We start from the raw sequence: 24,671 nt of genomic DNA, 5'->3' as shown, positions 1-24,671 counted from the left end.
GTAAAATTTTAACAAAAATCACTTTTCACTTTAGAGCCGTGGCGTCTACAGTTAGCACTGTTCTATCGCCCTAAATTTTTACAAATTGCATTTTTATAACTTTAAATTTATTCTAGAAACAGAGACGGTCAATATTCGCAACTTCTGTAAAATAACAGAATTGAATATTTGAGACACAAGTATAGAGTCAGGAAATCAGAATGTTGAAATTTGGTGGGTGATACTACTTTTTTTATTGTCATTTTTAGAATCAGCACACCATTTTAAAAAGCTTTTTCATCTTTGGCCTGAAGGGTTTATAAGCGGGAAAATTTTTAAATTGTTAATTTTATTAAAATTTTTAGTAATGAACGTAAAGAAAACCCAATAATTACGATTTCAATTGTGAAAAATAAAACGGCTTTCGATCGGAATGAATTTCTATGACCAAGCTTAAACATAAAATTGTTTGTTTTAATGATACTTAAATGCATCTCACTGGAATGAAAATTTATATAAATGAATTCCTGGGATTGGAAAAAGTTCAGAAAATTATATACTCTGGTAACATCATATGACAAAATAGTTATATTTTGAGAGGACACTTTTCCCCTTTTCTGTGAGCCGTTCCAGCCTACATATAAATAATATATTTTAATTATTTTATTATTTTTTTATTGTTTAAAATATGAAAAAATAAATATATAAAATAAATCAAATTAAAAATTATACAAAAGTTATTTGCGTGGTACAACTTGTATCCAAAATCCCTTTTCTGGTATAACTTGAAAACCGGATTTTTTTAATTCTAAAGGTCTCATTGTCTTCGGGGATGCCTCCAAACGGTACTCTCGTAGTAAATAGAAAAGAAAGGCCTTAATCTCCATTATAGCGAAACGATTAGCTGAAATTATAAAACGTTAATTACAATTAACAATACAAATATAAATTCAATCTATTAAATTAACCTATGCATATTCTGGGACCCAAACCAAATGGTAAATATGCACCACCTTCTATTTTCGATTTATTGTCATCACTAAATCGTTCAGGATCTATAACATCCGGTTCGGGATAATATTTGGGATCTCTGTGTATGGAACACATTGGTATACGTAGTATTTCCCCTTTTTTAAGTTCAAACCTCTTATTATTCGATTCGTAGATGTAATCTTTATTACAAACACGATCCGTTATCAAGCTAACCGGCCATTTGCGTAACATTTCAGACACCACCTTATCCATATAGGGCATCTTTTTCAATGTATCATACGTAACGGATTCATTCTCTGAATCTTCACTATATTGAAGTATTTCCTGATAAAGTTTTTCCTGTACCTCAGCATGTTCCATAAGCTCGTGTACACTAAAACTCATAACAGCCGATGATGGTTCCATACCGGCAAAAAAGAACAGGAAACATTGTGCCACTACTTCAACATCACTCCATTCACGGAAATGTGTTTTTGGGGTATCAGTTGGTATCATGCCTCTAGCTTCCATTAAAAGATTAATCATATCGGGACGTTGAATATTGTTCTCCACACGATATTTCATAGCATCTAAAACCAAACGTTTGAAATAATCGACGAAATCCTTGTCAAACATAGCAAGTTTAAGTAACTGAAATTAATAAAAATTTAAATAATTCAACCGTTAATTTTTTTGGATTAGGTTATGTTTTGAAAGAGAATGGGAAAACTTTCAATTTTACCTTCGCCACTCGAGGAAATAGTTCCATAACCAACATTTTAATTTGCTGCAGTCCCGTAAACTTAATTGTTTTTTGAGCTTTAGTATAGAATTCATTATCCTTATTCTTAAATGAATTGACTTGCAAACCAAATGCTGTAGACGCTATAATATCGACCGTTAAACGTGAAGTAAAATCTTTAACATCCAACTCCAAACCATTTTCTTCCGAATCATTATTGTGTATTTCATCCCTGAGATATCTCATGGACTCTTCTATTTCAGAGACAATAAGTTTAAACATTTGTCGCATTTTACTGCCGGTAAATGCTGGACTTAAAGTGTTGCGCATATCACGCCATGTTTCGTTTTGCAAGAAAAATAATGAGTGTATAAGTAAATTGCCACTTCCTCCGGTGTCTAGGAAATTACGACGATTTACAAAATGATCAAAATCTTTAATCATAACATGCTTTACTAGTTGTGGATCTCGTACTAGATAAATCGGTTGGCGACCATCGAAAACACCATAAACGCTTAATTTTAAAAATAAGAAATTAAAAGTAAAATTTAAAAAATATTATTTACCTCTAAATAAAAATGTTTGACGATTTTTTTAATTGGGAAAATGTGATCTAGTTTGGAAAACATATTTGATTTTTTTTTTTTTTTCATTTAGGGAACTACAGTCTAGAAAAACACCTAGCCTGATGTGCTCATCCTTTCTAGTGCCACTTACCTACCGGAGGCTACACCCGACCATCGGTTTAAATTTTATGAAAAATCGATTTTCGATGAAAAATTCTAGTAATCACAAGTTTTTCAATATTTTCTTAATTTGATGCTTATTTAAGGAATTTCAATCAAATGAAAGTTTTTGCATAAAAATTGTTTTTAACGGAAAATTAAAATGATAAAAAAGTAAGAAATTTAAATGATCATAGAATTTCAATATTTGACGTATATTAAAGAATGTATTGATTGATATTGGGTTAACATTTCGTGGGACCACATTTTTTTCAACGTTTCATGAAAAAAATTGTTAAGAAATTTGAATGGTTACCGATTTTTTAAACTAGTGAAGTGCCAAACAAATATGGGCCTGATAACAAGATAAAATGAACAAAATATTTTAAAATTATTATTTTTAATTGTTATTCGTGACATTCTATTAGTGGGTATAAAATTGTAATTAAGTCAATTAAATTTTAATTTAAAAATGTTAATTAATAAATTGTTAAACATACATGTCATCTTCTTTATTGTAGAGTTCACATAATATTTGTAAAACAGATTTCTTGCCGAATATTATTTCTATACCGCTACCCAATAAAAATGTTGGTTTATCAAAGGGTAAATTGCGTTTTTTAAAATAGTCATTATTTTTTGTACCCCAACGATAAAATAATATAGCTGCTACAATTGCCAATATAATAAATTCTATCCACATTTTAAATGTATTTTCGATGTTTTTTATTTATTCATAAATTTGTTGTGCACTTGTCCAAGTATTTTATAATACTACTGATACAAATCCATAATAGTTAAATGATACAAATATAAAAAGCTTTTAAATATTTCTTTCATTATTAAGAGCAATTTTTATAATTGTGCTTTTTTTTTTGAGAAAGAGAGAGAGTTTTTGTAAAAAACACGACTTTTAAAGAAGACGTTATTCAGTTAATCGATATCAGGACATATTTAAATGGACATCGTCATCTATAAGGATTTTTAGTATATGTTATTGTAACCGGTCCAGCTCACAAACGGTTATTGATAGACTCAAAATATTTTGTTAACCATCATAAAACAAAACTAAGATTTTTTGAAACTGGGTAAAATTTTGAAATAAACATGTAAAGTTTGTGTCCCCCATAGGATATTTTCTTGAGAACTGTCCAGCTCACGAACGGACAACACTAAACCCAAAATATTTTGTGTAACATCACTGCAAAAACTTACATTTAAAAGTAATGAGTTAAAAAGCTAAGCATTTTAACTCATTATTTTACTTAAATAAGTACTTACAAACAGGGAGTTAAAAAGTTGTTTTGTTTTGAAAACAAAAAAATTGCTCACACAGAATACGGACATGGGCTTTTTGTTCTTTAGTTCGCGTTCTTACTCACAACACCACTGCTCAGTTGTTTTATTGCGAAAAAGATAAAAAGCCTCTCAAACTCACTAAAAATTTTGTAGAGGAAAAATACTCTAGAACAAATTCTAAAATTATGTATGAGACCCATTTCAAAAAGAGGTGTCCTACATGAGATTCTTAAAAATGCTGTTCCTCGGGACACTACTGAAAATAATATATTTTTAGTGTAAAATTTTAGTACAAGAGATTTATCCATTTGAGGCTTATTTAAGGATCTACCATTAACATGTTATGAAAATTTACCTGCTATATTTACACTTAAATTTATAAAAACTCCTTAAGACTTACAAAAAATAAGTATTTAGTTTTTAAATCATTATAAAAGGTAACAAAACCAATGATTAGCTACCTAAGAAATAAATAAATCTTAGGATTAACACTTTCTTCTTACAAAAATTAACAAAAAATCTCATGTTGAAAAGTTGGATAGAATTAACAATATAGATCCTAAACATCTGCTAAATTATGACTCAAATATTCAGATTACTCGACTCTAAATTATAGGCATATTAAATATATTTTCGATACGAAAGCTCATTCGATCACGAATACGTTAATTCGATTTCCGATATTCTGATATGATATAATTTCAAATGTAACGAAATAAAACAGTTTTTATGCTCTCCTGAAAACCTAACAAACAACACATACATAATTATTTCTGTCGGAGAAACGACGATTCAATTCAATAGAATAACTTAAGTTTAAACATTAAAACCATTCAAACAAAACCACGCATAGTATGTTCTCTCAAATGCTAACAAAAGTTTTTTATTGTTTGTATTTACATAATTACATTACTTTATACAAATCGCATACAAACCATAATCTAATAATTTTTTCTGTTTTATACATTCGTATAACCACTGTGTATTTAAATGATGACTAGTTTTACGATACTTCACTCTACAATCACTTAATTTAACTTTAACATCATAGGATTCATAAAAAACTATATCAGCATTCTTGGGATCTGTGGTAACTGTACCACTATGGGATTTAAACTGTTTAATCACCTCAGTGGAGCTTTTAACATTTTCAAAACATGCTGCAACATTCTTAAATAAATTACTTTGTTTTTCAATTTTTACAACTTGATCGGCCTTTTCTTCCTTTTTAATATTATTTGATGTTTTGAAGGCACTATCTAAAGTCAATTGCTTGCGCGAAGTTTTCTTATCATTGTTAACTAAAGGTTCTGCTTTAATTTTTTTACTATTTTGTGGTTTGTCATTATCTTCTTCCAGTTGCCTTTTCCTACCACTGGAACTGGGAGTTTCGACTTTAATTTTTTTACTGCTGCAGGGTGAAACATTACCTTCTGGTTGTATAGTTTTCCTAGGAGTTTTTTGTAAATTAATTTTACTATTTATGTTGACTTTATCATCTTTGTTGTCGTTGTCGTTATCACATCCCTTAATTAAGAGATCAACATTTACATTATTTTTCGAGGCTTCATACAATTTTTCCAAAAGTTCCAAATCATTAGCTTGTTCTGCTGACTTATCATCTCTTAAACGTGTTATACGGGGAAAACGTATTGATATGCCAGATGCCGTATGTTCACCAGACTTTGTAAATTCTGCACCGGTTATTTCCCATACAGGCATAACTTTTGGATCTTTTGCAATAAAATCCGGTATTAAAGGTTTATTGCACAAAAACCATGAGGGAGTCTGTTTTCCATCAGATCTTTCCATAAGTTTCATTAAATGATCATGCATTTCTAAACGTGTTTTATCATCTAAACCAGTATGTACTTTTGTCACTGTTTTCCACAAACGATCACGCCGATCATAACAACCCATTAGGAATATACTAAGAACACCTCCTTTCTTACCGGAACCATAAGAGGCTCCTAAGCATACCAAATCTGCGGTATCAGCCATACGTCCCCCGAAAAGATAGTCTTTTTTAACTTTCAACCATCCTCGCTTACCTGGCTGATAAGTGCCAGAGGGATCTTTCAAAACTACTCCTTCTAGGTTGGCTTTCAAAACTTTAGCTGTCATTAGAGACAATTCATTTTTAGTTTTGAGAAAATGAGATTCTGATAATTGGACGTAGGATTTAATAGTTGTTATATTGTCCTCTAATATTTTACGTCTCTCCCTAAAAGATCTGCAAGCAAAGTTTTGAGTTTAATGTAATGAATTATTTTAAAATTTTTGGATTTAAACATACAAATTTGTTAGATCTTCTCCTTTAAACAATATACAATCAAATACAAAAAGACAGACTTCAGCGTTCTGATACTCTTTTTTCTTGTGGGCTCCTAAAGAACCGAAAGGCAATAGTTCACCTGTTATGGTATCGACTAAAATAATTTCAGAATCCAATATCATATCACCAGCCCCGGGAAAAGCCTAAATATTGAACAAAATATAAAAAACTATTTTTTTTAGATTGTTCCAATTTCATTTACCTTGGGTATGAATTCCTTAAAGCGTTTGACTTTATGTTCCATAACAGGTTTTAAATTACGACTAAAAAATCTGCAATGGATTTTCAGTTTTTAAATATTAAACCACATCATATAATGTATAATTTTTCTTAAGAAAACTTACTTAAATTCATTTCCCTGCTTGTGAATTTGCACTCTCTCTCCATCGTACTTAATTTCACTGAATAAACCACTGGGACTTTTTTTAAAAGCATCTTCTACCGAATTACAGGCATTAGCTAACATGGGAGATATTGGTGTCATGACTTGAACATTAACCACTTTACCCTAAAAAAGAGGTCAATTTCGGCCCAATTTGTTTTATTAATTTACCCACCTTTTTCCCTTTAACTGCTGTCACCGGTACAAAATCAGCTTTTTTCCCCGCTTTGGCATCTTTAAATGAAAATTGCTTTACTACCTGCGCCAAATCTCTGGTAGCTTGATAGGATGCATAAGCCATGGGGCCAAAAGCAGCCAATACATGACTTGCTTTCGCATTCATTCGAAGATCTTGTTTAATTATTCGAATGATCTGGAAATAGGTACATAAGTATACGTTTTGAAATTATGGATGGATTTTAACATTTTACAAACTATTTTGAGTCGAAATTACCATTTTTAAATCAGTAGCAGTAGTTTGTTTACAAAGCTGCCGTAATAGCTCCGTCTGTTCATCTTCCTTAGTACGCTGCTCCAGTTTCTGTAAAAACTCTTCCACCTCTTGTAAATACAAACTACTACTCTTTTGAGGTTTTAATTTTGTAGAAGATTCAAAGAATTTACGCAAAGTTTCAGAAACATCTCCCTCTAAAAAAAATATTTAAAGTGTTACACTAAAATTTATTTAAGAAACCTATTTTAAATTATGTTAATATTAAGCGAAATAAATTTCGTAACATATCAAGACTATCAGCATATCTTAAATTCGTAAAAGTGTTTATCTATTAAGAACACCATTCCTTAATTCGACTCCTTATGCTAGTAATCTTCATTTGTACCGAAAGTCTAATAATACCTTGTTCCAAATCTAATTGCATTTCATGGGCATCGCAATTGAAAAGCCGCGAAAATAATTTCACCATTTGTTTATTTTGTAAATTGTAAACACGTTGAGAATCTCCCGGTATTAACATGCGTACCCATAGTAAAGTGTCGCCTTGAAATTCCTTTTTATTACAGCCCTTGCGCAAAAAGTTCTCCAAAATCTTTGCCTTATTTAAGTAACTACGTTCCTCAGCAATTTCATCACAAATTCGAGTAAATGTTGCCAAACGATTGTCTTCGACATGCCACATCTTGCTCGCTTGTTTGTTTATGTTATAATGACTAAAATTGTTTACAATCAAAACTTTTTTAAGCTTGCGTAAAAACATCAATTGGTTTTGCTTGTATTTGTTGTTATAAATCACTCATATTTTATTTTTTTATTTATATTTCTAGGAAGTTGCAAAGAAATTTATGACTCTCGTTGGAACAAAACAGGGGTATTTGAATCGAATCAGCTGTTCACATCAAATGTCAGATTGGCCAATGTAAACAATCTAGTGCCGTTACACAACACAGGGCGTATCGAATGTATTTATGAATTTTATGCCAGTGGTGATGAACGTGTTCAAATTAAATTTCTCGACTTTAATATACCCACCGAACATAAAAATTCATCAGAATGTAAACCAAATGATTCTTTGCAATTGCTGACACAAGTTAAAGGAAAGTATGAGCCGGTTGATTTTTATTGTGGGGCATTTTTACCTAAGCCCATAATGTCAAAAGGGCCTAAACTAATGTTACAATTTATTGGTAAATATCCTACAAATCAACAAAAAGTTGGATACTACGGTTTCAAAGCGGAATACAAGTTTTTAACAAGTAAGTTGTAAAATAATGTCATTTAAAAGTTAATAATTATTGCGTATGTAAAGCATGGTCTGTAATTTTTCTTGTAATACTTAAATGAACAATTTTTTAAATCGTTCACAAGAAATGTTTTTGAATTATAAAACCAAGCTTTCATTTAATCTATATCAAATTGAATTGTTGATTGTTGAAATAATAATTTGTAATAGATTAATTTCAAACTAGTTTTTTACGATTACGAACGACAAACTTTTTAATTCGATTTGTAAATTTAATTATCAAGAATTTAACATTTATAGGTTTAAGAATTCATTTTGTAAAATTGATGAATACATATTTAAAAATAATTGAATTAAAAAAGAATAGATAATTGTAATAATTAGGTACGCAGTGAAAAAACTATTTAAATCGAACGTAAAGTATTACAAATGATATAAACATTTTAATAACAAAAAGGCCAAGCTTTACATTCCAATTGTTTGTTTTCTATTAAAAATGTACATATCCACAAAAATATACATAATTCCAATATTATTTTAATATAAATTATACATTTTATATATTTTTTTATACTAAACAAATTCCACAAGATTATGGTATAACTACTGGCTATCAGTTGGGTCACAATTGCAGTTTTATTTACAATAGTACAACAAAGAAAACAGGATTTTTTACTTCGCCAAATTTTCCAGGTCTTTATCCGCAAAACATTGCTTGTCACTATCTTTTTTATGCTGAATTTGAGGAAAAAGTCAAGATTAATTTTAGTTTTTTCGATGTGGAGGGTATAGACAGGTAATTTTCAACACAAAAACATCGCAAATATTTATCATAATGCTTTATTATTTCTCTTACTTATTTTATATTTTTATGTTTCTATTTACATTTTCCAATCCTTTTACATATATGTAGTTGCGGTTATCTAACAGCCAGTGATTATGTTGAATTTTCAAATTTTATCAGTACGGATCGTAAATTTCCAAAATATTGTGGCAAACGTGATAAATTTGAAATACGTTCAGATGATCGTTTCTTCAGAGTGTCATTCTATACAAACGATCGCTTCGATCGTAATGGTTTTCGTGCGTATTATGAGTTTGAAGGCAAATCAACGCCTTCTGAAAATACTTCGGTACAAAGTTATACATCAATTTTATCCAATGGATCAAATCACGAAACACCTATTCATTTTGTAAAGTTTTTATTAATATTATTATATCCTTTTCATATGATTTTTATGTGAAATTGTGTTTAGTTAAAATACACAAAAATAAATGTTTTAGAAAAGTACAAAACATCTAGTTTCTAAATTCATTTCGAAAGTCTAAGATACCTGTCCTTTTTTACTTCTTAATGACCCCCATTACTATACTAAAAATTATATAAACATGGTCAAAAATTTAATTCTTAACTCCTTATAAAAATTAACCAAGTAATTTTTGGCAGATATTTTTTAATGTGGTTAAAAATATATTTCTGAAAAATTATTCAACAAAAGTTACTGAAATAATGATAAATTTTCTTTCCCTATTTTTTGAAAATTTTTTTTTTGTGATAGTTAAAAAAAGTTTACGCTCAAATTGTGTTGTTGTTAAAAAAATTATTTTTTGTGTAAATAAAGAGAAAAAAATAAATAAAAAAATTAAAAAAGTTTTCGAAATTCTAAATAAAAAAATTCATACAATAATTAATTTTTCTAATTAATTTTTTTTTTTCTGACTATGTATTCATAATATTTGTTTGTCAAATTAAGGTTGATATATTTGCTAACAGGGTGTTTTAACAGTTTTTTCTTTTAATATACTGCAAAGTTTTATGTTATGAAAACATTGACGTTTATGACAATAGCTACTCTTTGTTTGTATTTTGTCTTAACTCTCATTCGTAAACAATTAGTTTTTGCAAAAAAAGTAACAAAATATAGATACTTTTTTAAACAACTGTGTCATACTAAAATTTGTTTGTGTAGCTATTGGTTTGAAGCCAACTGACTTGTGGTTGGATTTGAATGTTTGATCTCTTTGCATGAATCAATCACCTGAAGAATATTCATCATTGTGTGTGTACTTTTGTTTGAAACAGGCAAAATACAAAATCTACTACTACTTTATACAGCCGTAGCTTGCCGTCCCATCAGTTGAAAAGCTTCGTTCAACGAATTCGGTTGGGTTTTTGTACATGGTTAGTTGGCACGTGAGTTTTAAAATTTAAAAAATAAATAATTGCAAAAATAAAAGTTAAAAAAACGCTATTGTTTTAAAAATAATCTCTAATTCGTTTATATAATGTTCGATTAGTAAATTTGTTGATAATTAAACATATAAAACGCACGGTTATAAGATATTTTCTAAAATTTAATTTGCTACCATTGAAGAAGCTTTCAGTTTTAGCCAGAAAAAGAAAAGGAATCATCAATCATCATGTTCTCACGTCCCAAGTAAGTAAAACAAACATGTATTATTTTTAAACAAAAGTTCTTGTTAATAAAATATCTTATTATAAATAAAAAATTTGTTTGTGAAAAAACAGCTTATGCAATAATTATTTTCACATCATTTTTTTGTATACATATTTGTACGATTTTAATGCCAAAAGGAGCGTTGGGGCAGGGACGCGCACGTTTTCTAATGTGCAAGAGTCAAATATTTGACGGTGTACACAAAATCTCTCCCATTGACCTAGTATCACATAGATTTTCTAAAAAAGAGAATTTTAATTTGAACCTGTAACGCGAATCAGCTGTCTGTCTGCACTATCTTGGCAAAAAGGAATACTACAGCAGATTTATACATGTTTTATTAGCGCCATTGTGTCTGCCTGATTTCCCTAAAAACGTTTTCCACTCTCATGTCTGAGTGCTCTTGACCATGAACTAAATTTTCAAAATATATCTTTTTTTCTGTTACATTGTTTACATTGTTGTTGTTGTCTGCTAAAATGCATTTTTTCTTGCCAACATTGTTAAACTTTCGATTTCTTTTACAACTGTCAATTATTATCGTATGTACAATAAATTTTTGTGTGAGGTTTTCATCTAATTTGCTATCAGTCAGCCGACCTGTTTATAAATTTTACCCACCATCCTGTTGCCAATATTTATTACATAACAACCAAGACCTTTTAAATTTTATTTTTCATTTTACTTGCACTTGATAAGAAGTTTTTTCTTGCTTCGTTCCTAACAAAACAAATTTCGTAAAAAAAAAATAAAAAATCAATAATTGCGTACAAGTCAAGAAGAGATAGATGTTTTCTGTTGGTTTGTCTGGTTGTCAAGAAGATGGGTGGGTGGATGTTTGAGGGTGGTTAATTTTAAATTTACTATGAGTGTGTATAACTTTTTGTTAAAATTATATTATTTAGGTATAATTTCATTTTTTTCATAAATAGAACATTTTTAAATACGCCTGTACGCAAAAATTGTCTTTTTCTATTTTTGCATTTGTTTTATTTCGCATTCTTTTCACTCTACTTATTCCACCTTCAAAATTGTTTGTATGTCATTTTAAAAAATAAATAAAAAACAAATTGTTAGGTATTTCTTTTAAATTTTTTGTTTTAAAATGTTGGTTGAGAGAAAGTATATTTTCGTGTAAAAGTTAAAAATACATACATATAAACAGAATTTACTAATTATTCCGATTGAAACTTCATAAGAAAAAACTAAAACAATACTGAAATTGAAAAAAAATTCCTATCTACAAAAATACCTTTTTGGAAGTGGCCATTGCTAGATTCAAAATATTTTAGAAATTATTATAAATTTAAAGTGGGATAACAAAAACATAATATTACTTTCCAAAATCGTGTTTTTAAGTTTATCTTTTACCTAAAAATCATAAAAAATTTTGTAAAACCATACAATAAAGTAATAAATTCATGTTAGAAGGTTTCTGAATGCCAAAAATGTCTTTACTTCATTAAAATTTTGAAAATGTTTGCTTATGAAGGCTTTTAATATTACTTTGAATAAATAAATAAAATAACAATTAATAGGTATATATTTTTATTAATTAATTTTGTTTTTTGAATTTTTGATATTTTAAATTTTGTCACACATTTTAATATTTATTATTTAGATAGATTTAGATAAATTTAATACCAAAAATTGTCTTGAATTGTTCTTCAATATTGACAATAATCAATATAGTAAATCATTCTTGTAATTAATATCAAGATAAACATATCGCTCATTTACTACAAGACCGGCATAATCCAAAATTCGGGTTTTTAGAATTCAGGGCTCGTGTATTAGCCTAAAGTCTTTCATATACATACATACATAGTTTTATCAAGTTTCAAATATGACTGTTATTTAAAAATTGCATTTCAATTTAGTTGTGAAACATATAAACCTCTATTATCTGAATCTGGTTTTAATTTAATTAAAGGATGTAAAATAGTAGGTATATTTGCGTAAAAATCAAAAAGGCCTGAGATATAGGCAGTGATGAGTAGTGATGTGACAAATGTATTCTTTTCAGTAAAAATGCCCATATCGAAATATTTTAATTTTAAAATAAAAAAATATAAAATTAAAAAAAAATTATTTATATTAGAAATTGAGGTTAGTGCGTGATGTTTTTGATTCCAAATGTCATAAAAAAAATTTCATTACTTATACCACATTGGAAATCTCGTGGTGGTATGCCAAAAATTTCGCCAAATTAGTTATATCCCTAATGTACATCTAACAGCTATTTCCTTCACCTAATACTTTTTGTTTCAGATTCATTATATTTTATTCATATGTATACAAAAACAATTTTTCATGGCCAGGTTCAAATTTGTTGGCCAAAGACAAATATAATGAGTATTTTTTTCTTATTGTTATCTAGAAAGAGTTTTCCAAATATTTTTTATAATAAATATAATTTTACATTATATGTTCATATATACATATGTCCGCACTTTAAACCTTCTATTCTTTATAAAATATGTTGTATACTGTATTTAATATATAGATATTAAAGGCCTTATTCATAAACAAATTTTTATTTTATAAACGGTTTATAAATAAAATTTTGTATGGGAAATTTATTTTTTTACCTTTTATAAAATTAAATGTTTTTAATGAATAAGGGCTTAAAAATATATTATTTGATTTCCTTATTAAACTTTTTTCAAATAATGTATTTTATTAAAAACGTAAAATTTTTCTCATTATGAGATATTTTTCGTTATGAATGTTAAAATGTACATACATATGTACACACTTTCTTCTACACTAATTTAACAAAAAACGTTGATGTTTTGTTCAAAGCTTTGTGGTTTGCCTAATAGTATATGTGTACTATAAAAAATAATTATGACAAATTAAATTAGCTTTATATTTAAAATTATCTCTATTAAAAAAAGAAAACTACAAAAATATTTTTTTTTTTAAATGAACATATTCACTTAAAATAAGTTCGATTTATACCCTACAAACACTATATTGGGAGGGTATTATAGGTTTGTTCTGATGTTTGTAATACAAAAAATTTATCGATGGACTATATCCGATTCTCGTTTTCATGAAAATGAGACTTTGAAATCTATTAGTTGTATGAAAATGTTCGTAGGAAAATATACTCTATGATTGACAGACTGATTCATCGTCGCCCAGCCCAAATCTTTAAAAATAGAGTCATGAAATTTTGGTTATAGTTTCCTACCACTAAGAAAGAACTTTTGGAAACTCGAGCTTTTGGGGGATGAAATGGGTAAAAAGTGTAAAAATTGTAACCTTTATATCTCCTAAAGAAACAAAGGTATAAATAAAATTCCAAATATATCATATATTATACAAAATAATAATTGATATGTGTTTGGTACTTTTTCAAAAATCGGTTCCCGTTGAACCTTTTTTTAGCCTATTTAAAAATTCGGGTAATGAAGGAATAAAAACGGTGTTGTCTGTTATAAATTTGTAAATAATTTTTCAAAGAATTCAAAATATTAAATAATAGTTATATATGTATGTAATACATATTAAATTTATGTAACTGACCAGACTAACCATGGTCCTATCTCTCAAGAAACTTATGCTACCTTTCAATCCGACCGTGCTCAGGGCAATGGGGTGGTGTCCTTGTTTCCCTTGAGATAAGTTAAGATCCGTCAAAAAAATAAATTTAAAAAGGTAGCTAGCTATACCAATATTAACCAAAAATATAAAGAAATAAAAGAAACTAAACTAAAGCCGGTTTGAAATTAGAGGTAGAGAATGAGGAAGTAATACCATTTTCTTTATCACTTCTAATTTAACCCCTTATACATACCTACTATGTATGTATAAGGGTTTAAGATCCCTCCAATGACAAAATTCATAGGTTTTTCACCAGAATTTGAAGTACTTCGGGTTACTAGTTGTGATGAAAATACTACATCTTTTTCCACACTTTTTTTGCTGGGTAGTTAAATATACTTACATATATGAGCAATTATCAAAGTTTTTTAATTTTAGAGTTAAAAAAACTCCAAAAATTTTTTTGATGGCACACACAATATTTTATGTGTGAATATAAACAGACCCTAACACGCGATGAATCCGTTCGCGTTAATCATTTTGATAGAGGGGCGCAAAAGTTATAGCTGTTTTCACCTAAATATTTCACAAAATTCTTAAAAATAGTATTTATATACGTTATATTTGAAAAAAATTCACATAATTGTAAAAATAATTGAAATTCAGCGCAATAAATACAAACCATAAGATTTATTTTCAAAAATTTTAAAAGTACACAGTTAGAAATTTAATTTCAGTATTTTTTTAACTTGTTGCTTATAGTTTTTGAAATTTCGCTAATCAGTAAAATTTAAGAAAAAACAGTTAATATGTATCTGAATTCTACAAACTTTATTTATAAGGGAATGCAATTAAATAATTATAGATTGAAGGAATTAAATATTTATAGATTGATGCGTTTTGATGCTAGGTACATTTTATTTGGCCCACAAAAACTACAATTATTTAACTTTTTTGATGCGCCCCAGTTTTACATTAAAGTATTAAGAAAACTTGCAAATGGTGATAATTTTGACGAATTTTGAGCATCGTGATTAGATAAAAGTGACGTCTTTGTAGCTTACAAGGATATTTTAAATACATTTATGATCCCAAACCATTGTGTTTGTCATTATGTATAAATGTTTGTATAATTCGATGTTTGATATATAAAACCGCAAAAATAAAAAAATTAAATTTTGCAAAATTTTTAAAAAGTTCATAAACTTTTGCATTCGAATATTTTTGCATGCTCCTCCGATGTTATATTTTAAAATAACAAAAAACTCCTATATATTTATGTGCGAATGTGCTGCACCAAAAACTGAATTTTAAAAAATTTACGATCAAGTTTTCCAACATTTGTAACTGTCGTACCCATCTTCTATTCAGGGCACATTAACGAGATATATACCATACTGTGAATAATTACATCAGCTAACCATTGTTGTCCCAATTTTTGTATTTTAATAAGGGGCGTCAGCGCCCGGTCAAAAAAAAACTGTAAAAAATTCAAAATTGGAAAAAACCTGGTGACAAATTTCAAGATCCAAGTTCTAGTACATAAAGTGATGCACAAGGATAAGCTTGTAAAGAATTAATCTCCTAAGTGTCTTTAGTTAGTACAATAGCGAACAGTGTCCAAAAGTTTAAAGCTATTGACAAACACATAAAAAGAAGGTGAACAAATTTTGCAATTTTTAGGCTAGAAGTCTTGTGTTTATAATCCTGTAAAAAAATTATTTGACATTTTATTCTTACCTAAGTTATTAACAATTTAGTTCAATTTCAAAGGAATTAAAAAACTTTGATATTTGCTCATATGTATCTCCTAAATGGAGATTTTCGTAATGATCGGGCCTCATTTGACTCTTGCCCCCATCTCAGAAAATAGCTTAAAAGTAAAAAATCTGTTTTACATCAATAAATATATCGGAATTAAGGTAAAATTCAACATATGTAAATGCTTTATTAAAAAATCATAATATAACATAATACCTTTATTTAAAATAAAAAAATTGAACAAAAAATATTGGTTTATATTAGAAATTGGTGTTGGAGCGTGATGTTTTTGATTCCAAATGACATAAAAAAATATTTTCAATACTTAAACACCATTGGCCATCACGTGGTGGTGTGCCAAAAATTCCGCCAAATTAGATATATCCCAAGTGTCCATATTAACTTTGTGCGAAAGGTGTAGTTAACAATTTTCAATACTATTTGATAATATTTGACACATATTTAGACTATTAAAATTGTTGGAATCAATCTATTATCTTACCTAGCTAGCCTAAACAAATGTACCCCCGAATAGGTGTTTCTAGCTCATAGGTAGTTAAATATACTTACATATATTTATATCCTAAATGCTACTGGCGATTTTTGTAATGATCGGGCATCATTTGACCCTTGCTCCCATATAAATGTTTTACAAGGATAAATTTTGAAAATATGTATATCGGAATTAGGGTAAAATTCAACATAAAAGCTTTATTAAAAAATAATTACATTTTATTTTTCTTGAGTAAATTTTTGCACATTTCATTTAAATATTTATCCCATTAGAAATTATAAAAAAAAAAATAAATGATTATTTTATATAAAACTATTTATTTAATAGTTTTCATTTATTGTCATCTATAAGTATTGACATTTACATTGCCTTTACTAAATATAATTTGCAAGAATATATAAACTAGCTAGATTGTAGGTATATCTTAACTGACGTCAGTTATAAATAAATTCTATTATAATATAAATGTTTAGTAAATAGTTCACATTTTATCAGAGCTTATATTGTTTTTTTTTATTCTCAGTAAATAAACAAATTTAATTACGTCACAGTTTTCTAACTAAAAAATATTATTTTTGCTATAATTTTAAGTTTTTTTATTTAGAATGAAAGTCATAAATAGTATATTCACCCAAAAATATTTTTTATTTAAATAAACAACTTTAAAAAAGCAAAATAGAAAGCAAAAAATATTTTGCCTATAACAAATATATAATTAAATAATGTTTGTGAAAGCTCTGAGAAATATAAGAAATAAAAGCGGGTATACATTAGTCATTTTTTTTTTTTTTTGCTTAATTCTCTTATTTTTTGACTATTTAACCCACACTAACAAAATTTCTAAAGAATAGATAAATCCATGAACCAAGCCAATAACATTATTATATTTACATATGTATATTTTCTATTTTTTGTGTTCAAGCAAATTTAAAACATTTTTTTGCTTTCAACTTGGTCAAAATTGTGGATCTAGTTCACAAACAACACTGAATTCACTCATTAAACATGAGTACAGTCCATCAAAAGTAATAATTACTTTAGAAGTTTAACGTACATTTCCTCGTATTTTTTATTCAGAAACAAACTACAAATAGTTAAGAAATACAGAGAAACAAATAATAAAATGCCCACAAATCCTATATAAATATTCTAATTGAAAACACTAATGAACATTTTGAATCGTTTTAATCAAATATAATATTTCTTTATGCTGCCTTTCCATAGAACTTTCATATTGTAATTTGAGATTCTATACTAGATGTCACTATTACACCGAAAATCCCGGAATTTTCGTGCAATTACAAGAATGTCGTTTATGTTTGTCATCTAAATGTCTTGTCTTGCAAATATTTGGTAAATTTTAGTTTAGTTTATTTTAAAACAATTGCAACAGTTAGAAGTAAATTACAATGCAGAACCTAAATAGAAATCAATATACAAATACCAATGTTTGTTTAGTTTAATATGTATTAATTAACAATTAATAACAATCTGAAATGATATTGGCTCTCCTGCAAAATATCACATTAAGCGATAAGTGTTTATTAAAAAATCATAGATATAATTCAACTTTATCTGTATAACTATGTACATATGTATATGTTATCTGTATATGAAATTCTTGGTCACGCTGTATATGAATGAATATAACAAAAATTTGCTTTGACAACACGTCATATATTTTTTCCTACTATGTATTTAGCATTCGTTATTTGGTGTGAGTTTGTTCCACATTACTTAGATATCATAAAATATGTCAAGTACGACGTACTGTAAGTACTTCAATCACCACAGGTAGTAGCAATCGAAATATTGTTTATGATTATTTGTATTCTGTCTTACTATTAAAAACAAATGGAATACAAATGCCGCTAATGATAGTTTTTGTATTCAATAGATCAGTTTATCTGCTGTCTAACTATGAACAATAAATTCAAATTTAGTTCTCATTCCAAATAAGTGTGTTAAACAATAATATTTATGTATAAAGAAAGGTACATATACATATCGTCACCTGAAATGCAAAAAATGCTTAACAATCAAAAAATTTGAATTCGACTTTTTGACTGAAAATGGTCCACTGCGTAAAATACATGTTGTCATAAATTTTTAGAACTCTATTGTTAAAAACTCCGATTGATATGAAAGTCAAAAGGGCGTAACAACAAATTAGTCCTAAAAAGCAACACGTCTGGCGGCACAGTTATATTCAAACGTATTTATTGATGTTGGGATTTAATACTTTATAAAAAGAATAGTTATATCCTACACCACTATAGGGGGGAGGGTATTATGCGTTTATGTTGAAGTTTGTAACACCCAAAAAAATATTTCTCCTATACCCACCTTAAAGCATACCAATCAGCTCCGAAATTATTGAGTCTATTAAGCAATATCCGCATGTCGGTTCGTCCGGACTATATACGTTCTTACTTGATTTAATTTAATTTAGCTTTCCGTAAAATTGTGCATCTCAGGTGACGATATCTATGTATGATATTACTGTTTCATATTAAAAATATATGTGTAATTACTACTATTTATTTTATTTAAAAAAAAATACAAATTTTTCTTTTAAATATGTATACGTTATAAACAAATTACAAATAGATGCTTTTAATATATCTGTATAGGAATTTGTTTACTTTTTTAACTGCTAATTTCTGGGTATAACAACCTTAACTAAAGAGTCAGCTGACAATTGAAAAAAGTAACTTATGATAACAACTCATGCTCTTTTTGATGATTATGACGATGAATCTAATATTTTTGTTAATGACCATTTTGTCGTCATTCTTCTTTCTATTTTTGTTGAATTATTTTCTAAGTAATTGTTGTTAGCAGAATTATATTTACATGCTTTTTTGAAGATAATAAATAGTAAACAAAATAAAATACCAGATATTTGTTTTCATTGCTGATTTCATGTACAACATAAATTTGAAATATTATTATGACTATTATTGTTTTGTTATTTACTTTTATGTATATAAATATGTTAAGAAACAAATCACTTTTAAAATGATACTGTTATCGACAATAAATATATTATAGATGTAATTGAATTTTTAATTTAGATTTCTAATGAAAATTTTTTAATAAATTCTTATTTGAAAGTTAAATTTTTTATCCATCCATCTATCTATCTATCTATCTATCTATCTATCTATCTATCTATCTATCTATCTATCTATCTATCTATCTATCTATCTATCTATCTATCTATCTATCTATCTATCTATCTATCTATCTATCTATCTATCTATCTATCTATCTATCTATCTATCTATCTATCTATCTATCTATCTATCTATCTATCTATCTATCTATCTATCTATCTATCTATCTATCTATCTATCTATCTATCTATCTATCTATCTATCTATCTATCTATCTATCTATCTATCTATCTATCTATCTATCTATCTATCTATCTATCTATCTATCTATCTATCTATCTATCTATCTATCTATCTATCTATCTATCTATCTATCTATCTATCTATCTATCTATCTATCTATCTATCTATCTATCTATCTATCTATCTATCTATCTATCTATCTATCTATCTATCTATCTATCTATCTATCTATCTATCTATCTATCTATCTATCTATCTATCTATCTATCTATCTATCTATCTATCTATCTATCTATCTATCTATCTATCTATCTATCTATCTATCTATCTATCTATCTATCTATCTATCTATCTATCTATCTATCTATCTATCTATCTATCTATCTATCTATCTATCTATCTATCTATCTATCTATCTATCTATCTATCTATCTATCTATCTATCTATCTATCTATCTATCTATCTATCTATCTATCTATCTATCTATCTATCTATCTATCTATCTATCTATCTATCTATCTAGATATAATTTTTATATCAAAACTGTTAATACATTAAAATACATTGTAGAAAATGGGTGTTAGAAATTAAAATTTTATAAAAATTAGCTGATGTCAGAATAAACAACGATTTTTTTAATTCTCGCAAAAGTTAAATTATAAATATATTGCATACAGCTGTTTTCAGATATCTTACTAGTTTTTAATTAAATTATGGCATTTTAATCAAATACAATTACAAATATAATAATAAATATCTGTGTATGTTACAGTTTATACGGAAATCTAACCAAAATATGTGCCACAGCCTCGGCGCGGTCATCAAACAACCCAACAACAACAGCAGCTGTGGCAGCTGTTGCCAACAACACACAAGTACGCGAATATCATGAAGTGGTTGGTGATATCTTGTGCCCCTCACAAGTAATGGGTATCGATCACATTCGGGATCCACGTTTAAACAAAGTGAGTATTAAATAAATAAAACAAAATAATAATACCCCATTGCTAAATATGTACATACATATTTACAGCACAGCGCTGTTCTCTGTGTAATTTGAGAATTTTGTTCTATTTCAACTATAATAACACGTAATATTGCTTTGATATTTATAGGGTTTAGCATTTACCCTCGAAGAACGCCAAGTATTGGGTATACATGGTTTACAACCCGCACGCTTTAAAACTCAGGAAGAGCAATTGCAATTGTGTAAAATTGCAGTTAATCGGTATACTGAATCGTTGAATAAATATTTATATTTGAGTGATTTGCAAGATCGTAATGAACGTCTATTTTTCCGTTTTCTCTCCGAAAATATTGAGGAATTAATGCCAATTGTATATACACCCACTGTGGGTTTGGCCTGCCAAAGATTTGGTTTAATTTATCGTAGACCTCGTGGTCTATTCGTGACCATCAATGATCGTGGCCATGTGTTTGATGTCATTAAAAATTGGTAGGTATTTTAGGAATATTTATTAAGTGATGTACAACATATTTATTTTTATTTGTGTTGTATTTTAATAGGCCTGAACCTGATGTTCGTGCTATTTGCGTTACAGATGGCGAACGTATTCTAGGTTTGGGTGATTTAGGTGCTTCCGGTATGGGTATTCCTGTTGGTAAATTGGCTTTATATACCGCTTTGGCCGGTATTAAGCCCCACCAATGTTTGCCCATTGTTATTGATGTTGGCACCAATAATATTGATCTTTTGGAAGATCCCCTTTATGTTGGTCTACGTCAAAAGCGTGTTGTGGGCCGTGAATATGATGACTTTATTGATGAATTCATGGAGGCCGTAGTGAAACGTTATGGTCAAAATACATTGATACAATTTGAAGATTTCGGCAATCACAATGCATTTAGGTTCCTCGATAAATATCGTAATACATATTGTACCTTCAATGATGATATTCAGGGTACGGCTTCGGTAGCGGTAGCTGGTTTATACGCTTCGAAACGTATTACAGGCAAAAGTTTTGCTGACTATACCTTCCTATTTGCTGGTGCTGGTGAAGCCGCCATTGGTATTGCTGATTTGACTGTAAAAGCCATGGTAGCTGAAGGTGTGCCAATTGATGTAAGTATTGTTTTTTTATTCTTAAATTAATATTGTTTTTATTTAAAATGTTATTTTAATTACTAGGTGGCCCGAAGCAAAATCTGGATGGTTGATGTTAATGGCTTATTGACCACTACCCGCGACGAAGGTAGTTTGGAGGGTCACAAACTTAACTACGCCAAGGATGTTGAACCTATGAAAAATTTGGAAGAAATTGTTGAAAAAATTAAACCTAATGTAAGATTTCTCTCTTAGTTTGTTACAAATAACCTTATTTTTACTTACATTTATAGGTATTGATTGGTGCCTCCGCAGCTGCCGGTATTTTCACACCTAAAATTTTGCAAACTATGGCTGCTAATAATGAACGTCCAGTTGTGTTTGCTTTATCTAATCCTACCAGTAAGGCAGAATGCACTGCTGAACAGGCCTACCAAAACACAGATGTAAGTTATGAGTTTCTGTTGAATGTTTAAAACATACAATTGAATAGAGAATAAAATGTTAATTCTGCTTCAATATAACTAATTAATGCTATATTAATTTTTTTCAGGGCCGTGTAATCTTCTCATCGGGTTCACCCTTCCCACCAGTGACCATAAATGGTAAAACATACTCACCTGGCCAAGGCAATAATGCGTATATCTTCCCTGGTGTAGCATTGGGCGTTATTGCTACAGGTACCCATCATATTCCTGATGATATGTTCCTAATTGCTGCCCAAGAACTTGCCAACTATGTAGATCAAGCTGATTTAGATCGTGGCTCCCTGTATCCACCATTGAACACAATTCAAGAAATTTCTATGCGTATTGCTATTGGTGTAACAAAATGTGCTTATGACAAAGGTAAATATACTAAATAATATAGTATTTTTAAAATAATAAATATTTTTTATAATACTATTTTTGTTTAAAGGTCTTGCCTCAACTTATCCCGAACCTCAAGACAAACGTAAATGGCTACAAGATCAATTATACAATTTCAACTATGAAAGTTCATTACCCGTGACTTGGGCGTGGCCAAGAATGCCCTACATTAAGACTCGTGAATTAAATCCCACTAAACTATTTGGAGAAAAACGTAACTAATATTTTTTTTTTCTTTTTTTTCCTTTTTTTAATCTAGGCGAGGAGAGTCCTCTTTTAGCTGCAATTAAATAAACAATTTTGGCTAACATCTGCATAGTTTTGAACTCTCTAATACACTTTATATGTCACATGTTGCGTTGCTTTATTGTCTTACCACTACCGATATTTTTTATTCTTGCCACCAACTACTATCAACCACACTATTTTGTCTCAATTAATTATGTATATTTAAAGTTTGGATGCGGGTTTTATTATATATGTATTTCATTAATATAATTTTATTTGTTATTAACTTTATTGACTATTTAGAGTAGATGTTCAGTAAAAAAATATTAATGAAAATAGCCAAAGATAATTTAACCACCAGATATTCAAAATAACTCTGAATATTACCGATTTATATCATATTTTTATATTAATAATTTATTATCATTATTTGTTCTACGTGCTTATTTATATTTAAGACGAATTTATAAGTATTTAGTATTATTTAACAAAATTTCTTATTGCTTTTATCCTCAGTATTTATTTTTAAACTAATTTTATTAATGTCTCCATCCTTAATATTTTATTAAGCTTAATTTTGTTTGTTTTGTTCGTTTTTGATTTGTCTATCCAAAAAATATGTTAACAACTTAAATTCATATTTCATTTTGTATAACAACACTTAAAACCTTTAAGGATGATTCTATAAATATTTTTCTATGATTGTCCTTACTTATGAATTGTCCTTAAAAGCCTTGTAATGGTATTGTTTTTGTTATACAAAATGAATGAATCTCTAACACTTTTTCAATTGCTTGCTTTTTTGTTAAATTACTATTAACTTTTCATTTATTACTTCTTTTCTAAATTTTATTTTTGATATTCTCTTCAAAATTTTTACTGATTGGGTTTTTATTTTACTATTCTTTTTAACTTTATATTTTTTTTAGAAGATGCAAAGTAATAACTTTTCTTTTCTAATACTCCCTGAATACCCTTTATGACTTTAAAGAAAATTTTGCCGCTAGTTGATTCTGCCCGAATTAACCGTCAAAAACACAGAAACAAAAAAACCTAATGACTACGTTTATTAATTATTATCTGTCTTAGCTGAATTGTATTTTTAAATTATTTAATTTTTATATAAATATGTATGTATAATTTTACAAAATGTTACAACATTAGTTATAATCATCAACAGTTAGATTGTCGACATGAAAACCCATTGAAATATAAATATACTAATGAAAAACAATAAACAAATCTACAAAAGTAATGAAATTTAACAAAACTTCACTGATATGTGTGTCTGGGAGCATTTAAAATTAATGCCTTAAGTTATGCTTTACATTTTCAAATTGACATAAATTTAGCGCCATCTATTGTTGGGGTATACGGTTTTTCAAAATTGTAAAAAGTTAAGTTTTCAGGCCTGGCAACAATTCCACTAAAAATCAATGCCTTTAAAAAAATTCGATTTGGCAATGCTGTATTTTAGTTTAAGAAAAATGTTTGACCTGGCAACACCCTTGCTTTTCTACTGGTATAAATAAGGTATTGCCAGACCAAAATAATTTAATGACATTGATTTTTAGCGGAAGTATTGCCAGGTCGAAAAACTTGCATTTTTAGTATTTTCAAAAATCATAAGTACAAACAATAGATGGCGCTAATTATATATCAATTCCAAAATTTAAGGCATACTTTTAGGCGTTATATTTAAAGTCAATAAACGTTAATAAAAACCATA

General features: G+C 28.2%; 4 protein-coding genes across 6 annotated transcripts; 2 read left to right on the top strand and 2 right to left on the bottom strand.

The window, feature by feature from the left end:
• Window positions 1–637: 637 nt before the first annotated feature.
• Window positions 638–3,188, bottom strand: LOC119603654 (probable cytochrome P450 9f2). Of its 2 annotated transcripts, none has more exons than XM_037955765.1 (4): window positions 2,919–3,188; window positions 1,694–2,207; window positions 948–1,602; window positions 638–883 (listed from the first exon to the last, which is right to left on the bottom strand). In XM_037955765.1, the coding sequence occupies exons 1-4, from the start codon at window positions 3,119–3,121 to the stop codon at window positions 717–719; spliced, it is 1,539 nt and encodes a 512-aa protein (XP_037811693.1). In that variant the 5' UTR covers window positions 3,122–3,188; the 3' UTR covers window positions 638–716. The 2 variants fall into 2 exon arrangements, with proteins under 2 accessions (XP_037811693.1, XP_037811694.1); XM_037955766.1 differs by lacking the exon at window positions 2,919–3,188 and adding an exon at window positions 2,411–2,789.
• Window positions 3,189–4,570: 1,382 nt separating this feature from the next.
• LOC119603652 (DNA ligase 3) lies at window positions 4,571–7,783 on the bottom strand. Its single transcript, XM_037955763.1, has 7 exons — window positions 7,291–7,783; window positions 6,889–7,082; window positions 6,610–6,807; window positions 6,397–6,560; window positions 6,255–6,324; window positions 6,014–6,195; window positions 4,571–5,950 (listed from the first exon to the last, which is right to left on the bottom strand). Exons 1-7 carry the CDS (start codon window positions 7,646–7,648, stop codon window positions 4,627–4,629), a joined length of 2,490 nt encoding a protein of 829 aa, XP_037811691.1. The 5' UTR covers window positions 7,649–7,783; the 3' UTR covers window positions 4,571–4,626.
• LOC119603646 (suppressor of lurcher protein 1) lies at window positions 7,649–9,392 on the top strand (the record flags this gene model as incomplete). Its single annotated transcript, XM_037955755.1, has 3 exons — window positions 7,649–8,144; window positions 8,723–8,927; window positions 9,045–9,392. Coding segments are annotated over 3 exons (1,032 nt in total), but the record flags the coding sequence as incomplete, so codon positions are not given.
• Window positions 9,393–10,247: 855 nt separating this feature from the next.
• On the top strand, window positions 10,248–24,202 carry LOC119603666 (NADP-dependent malic enzyme). 2 transcript variants are annotated; one of them, XM_037955780.1, is made up of 9 exons: window positions 10,248–10,569; window positions 20,553–20,745; window positions 20,896–21,236; window positions 21,308–21,863; window positions 21,930–22,082; window positions 22,139–22,291; window positions 22,399–22,693; window positions 22,764–22,892; window positions 22,974–24,202. In XM_037955780.1, exons 1-9 carry the CDS (start codon window positions 10,553–10,555, stop codon window positions 23,006–23,008), a joined length of 1,872 nt encoding a protein of 623 aa, XP_037811708.1. In that variant the 5' UTR covers window positions 10,248–10,552; the 3' UTR covers window positions 23,009–24,202. The 2 variants fall into 2 exon arrangements, with proteins under 2 accessions (XP_037811708.1, XP_037811707.1); XM_037955779.1 differs by having other exon boundaries at window positions 22,764–22,928; window positions 23,872–24,202.
• The last annotated feature ends 469 nt before the right edge of the window (window positions 24,203–24,671 follow it).

This window comes from Lucilia sericata, unplaced genomic scaffold, assembly GCF_015586225.1.
Source record: "Lucilia sericata isolate MDLA Ls3-8-SP2 unplaced genomic scaffold, ASM1558622v1 Contig000323F_arrow, whole genome shotgun sequence".
NCBI classification, from domain to species: Eukaryota; Metazoa; Arthropoda; class Insecta; order Diptera; family Calliphoridae; genus Lucilia; species Lucilia sericata.
The sequence above is the reverse complement of the archived record's forward strand: the minus strand, read 5'-3'. Positions and strand labels throughout refer to the sequence as shown.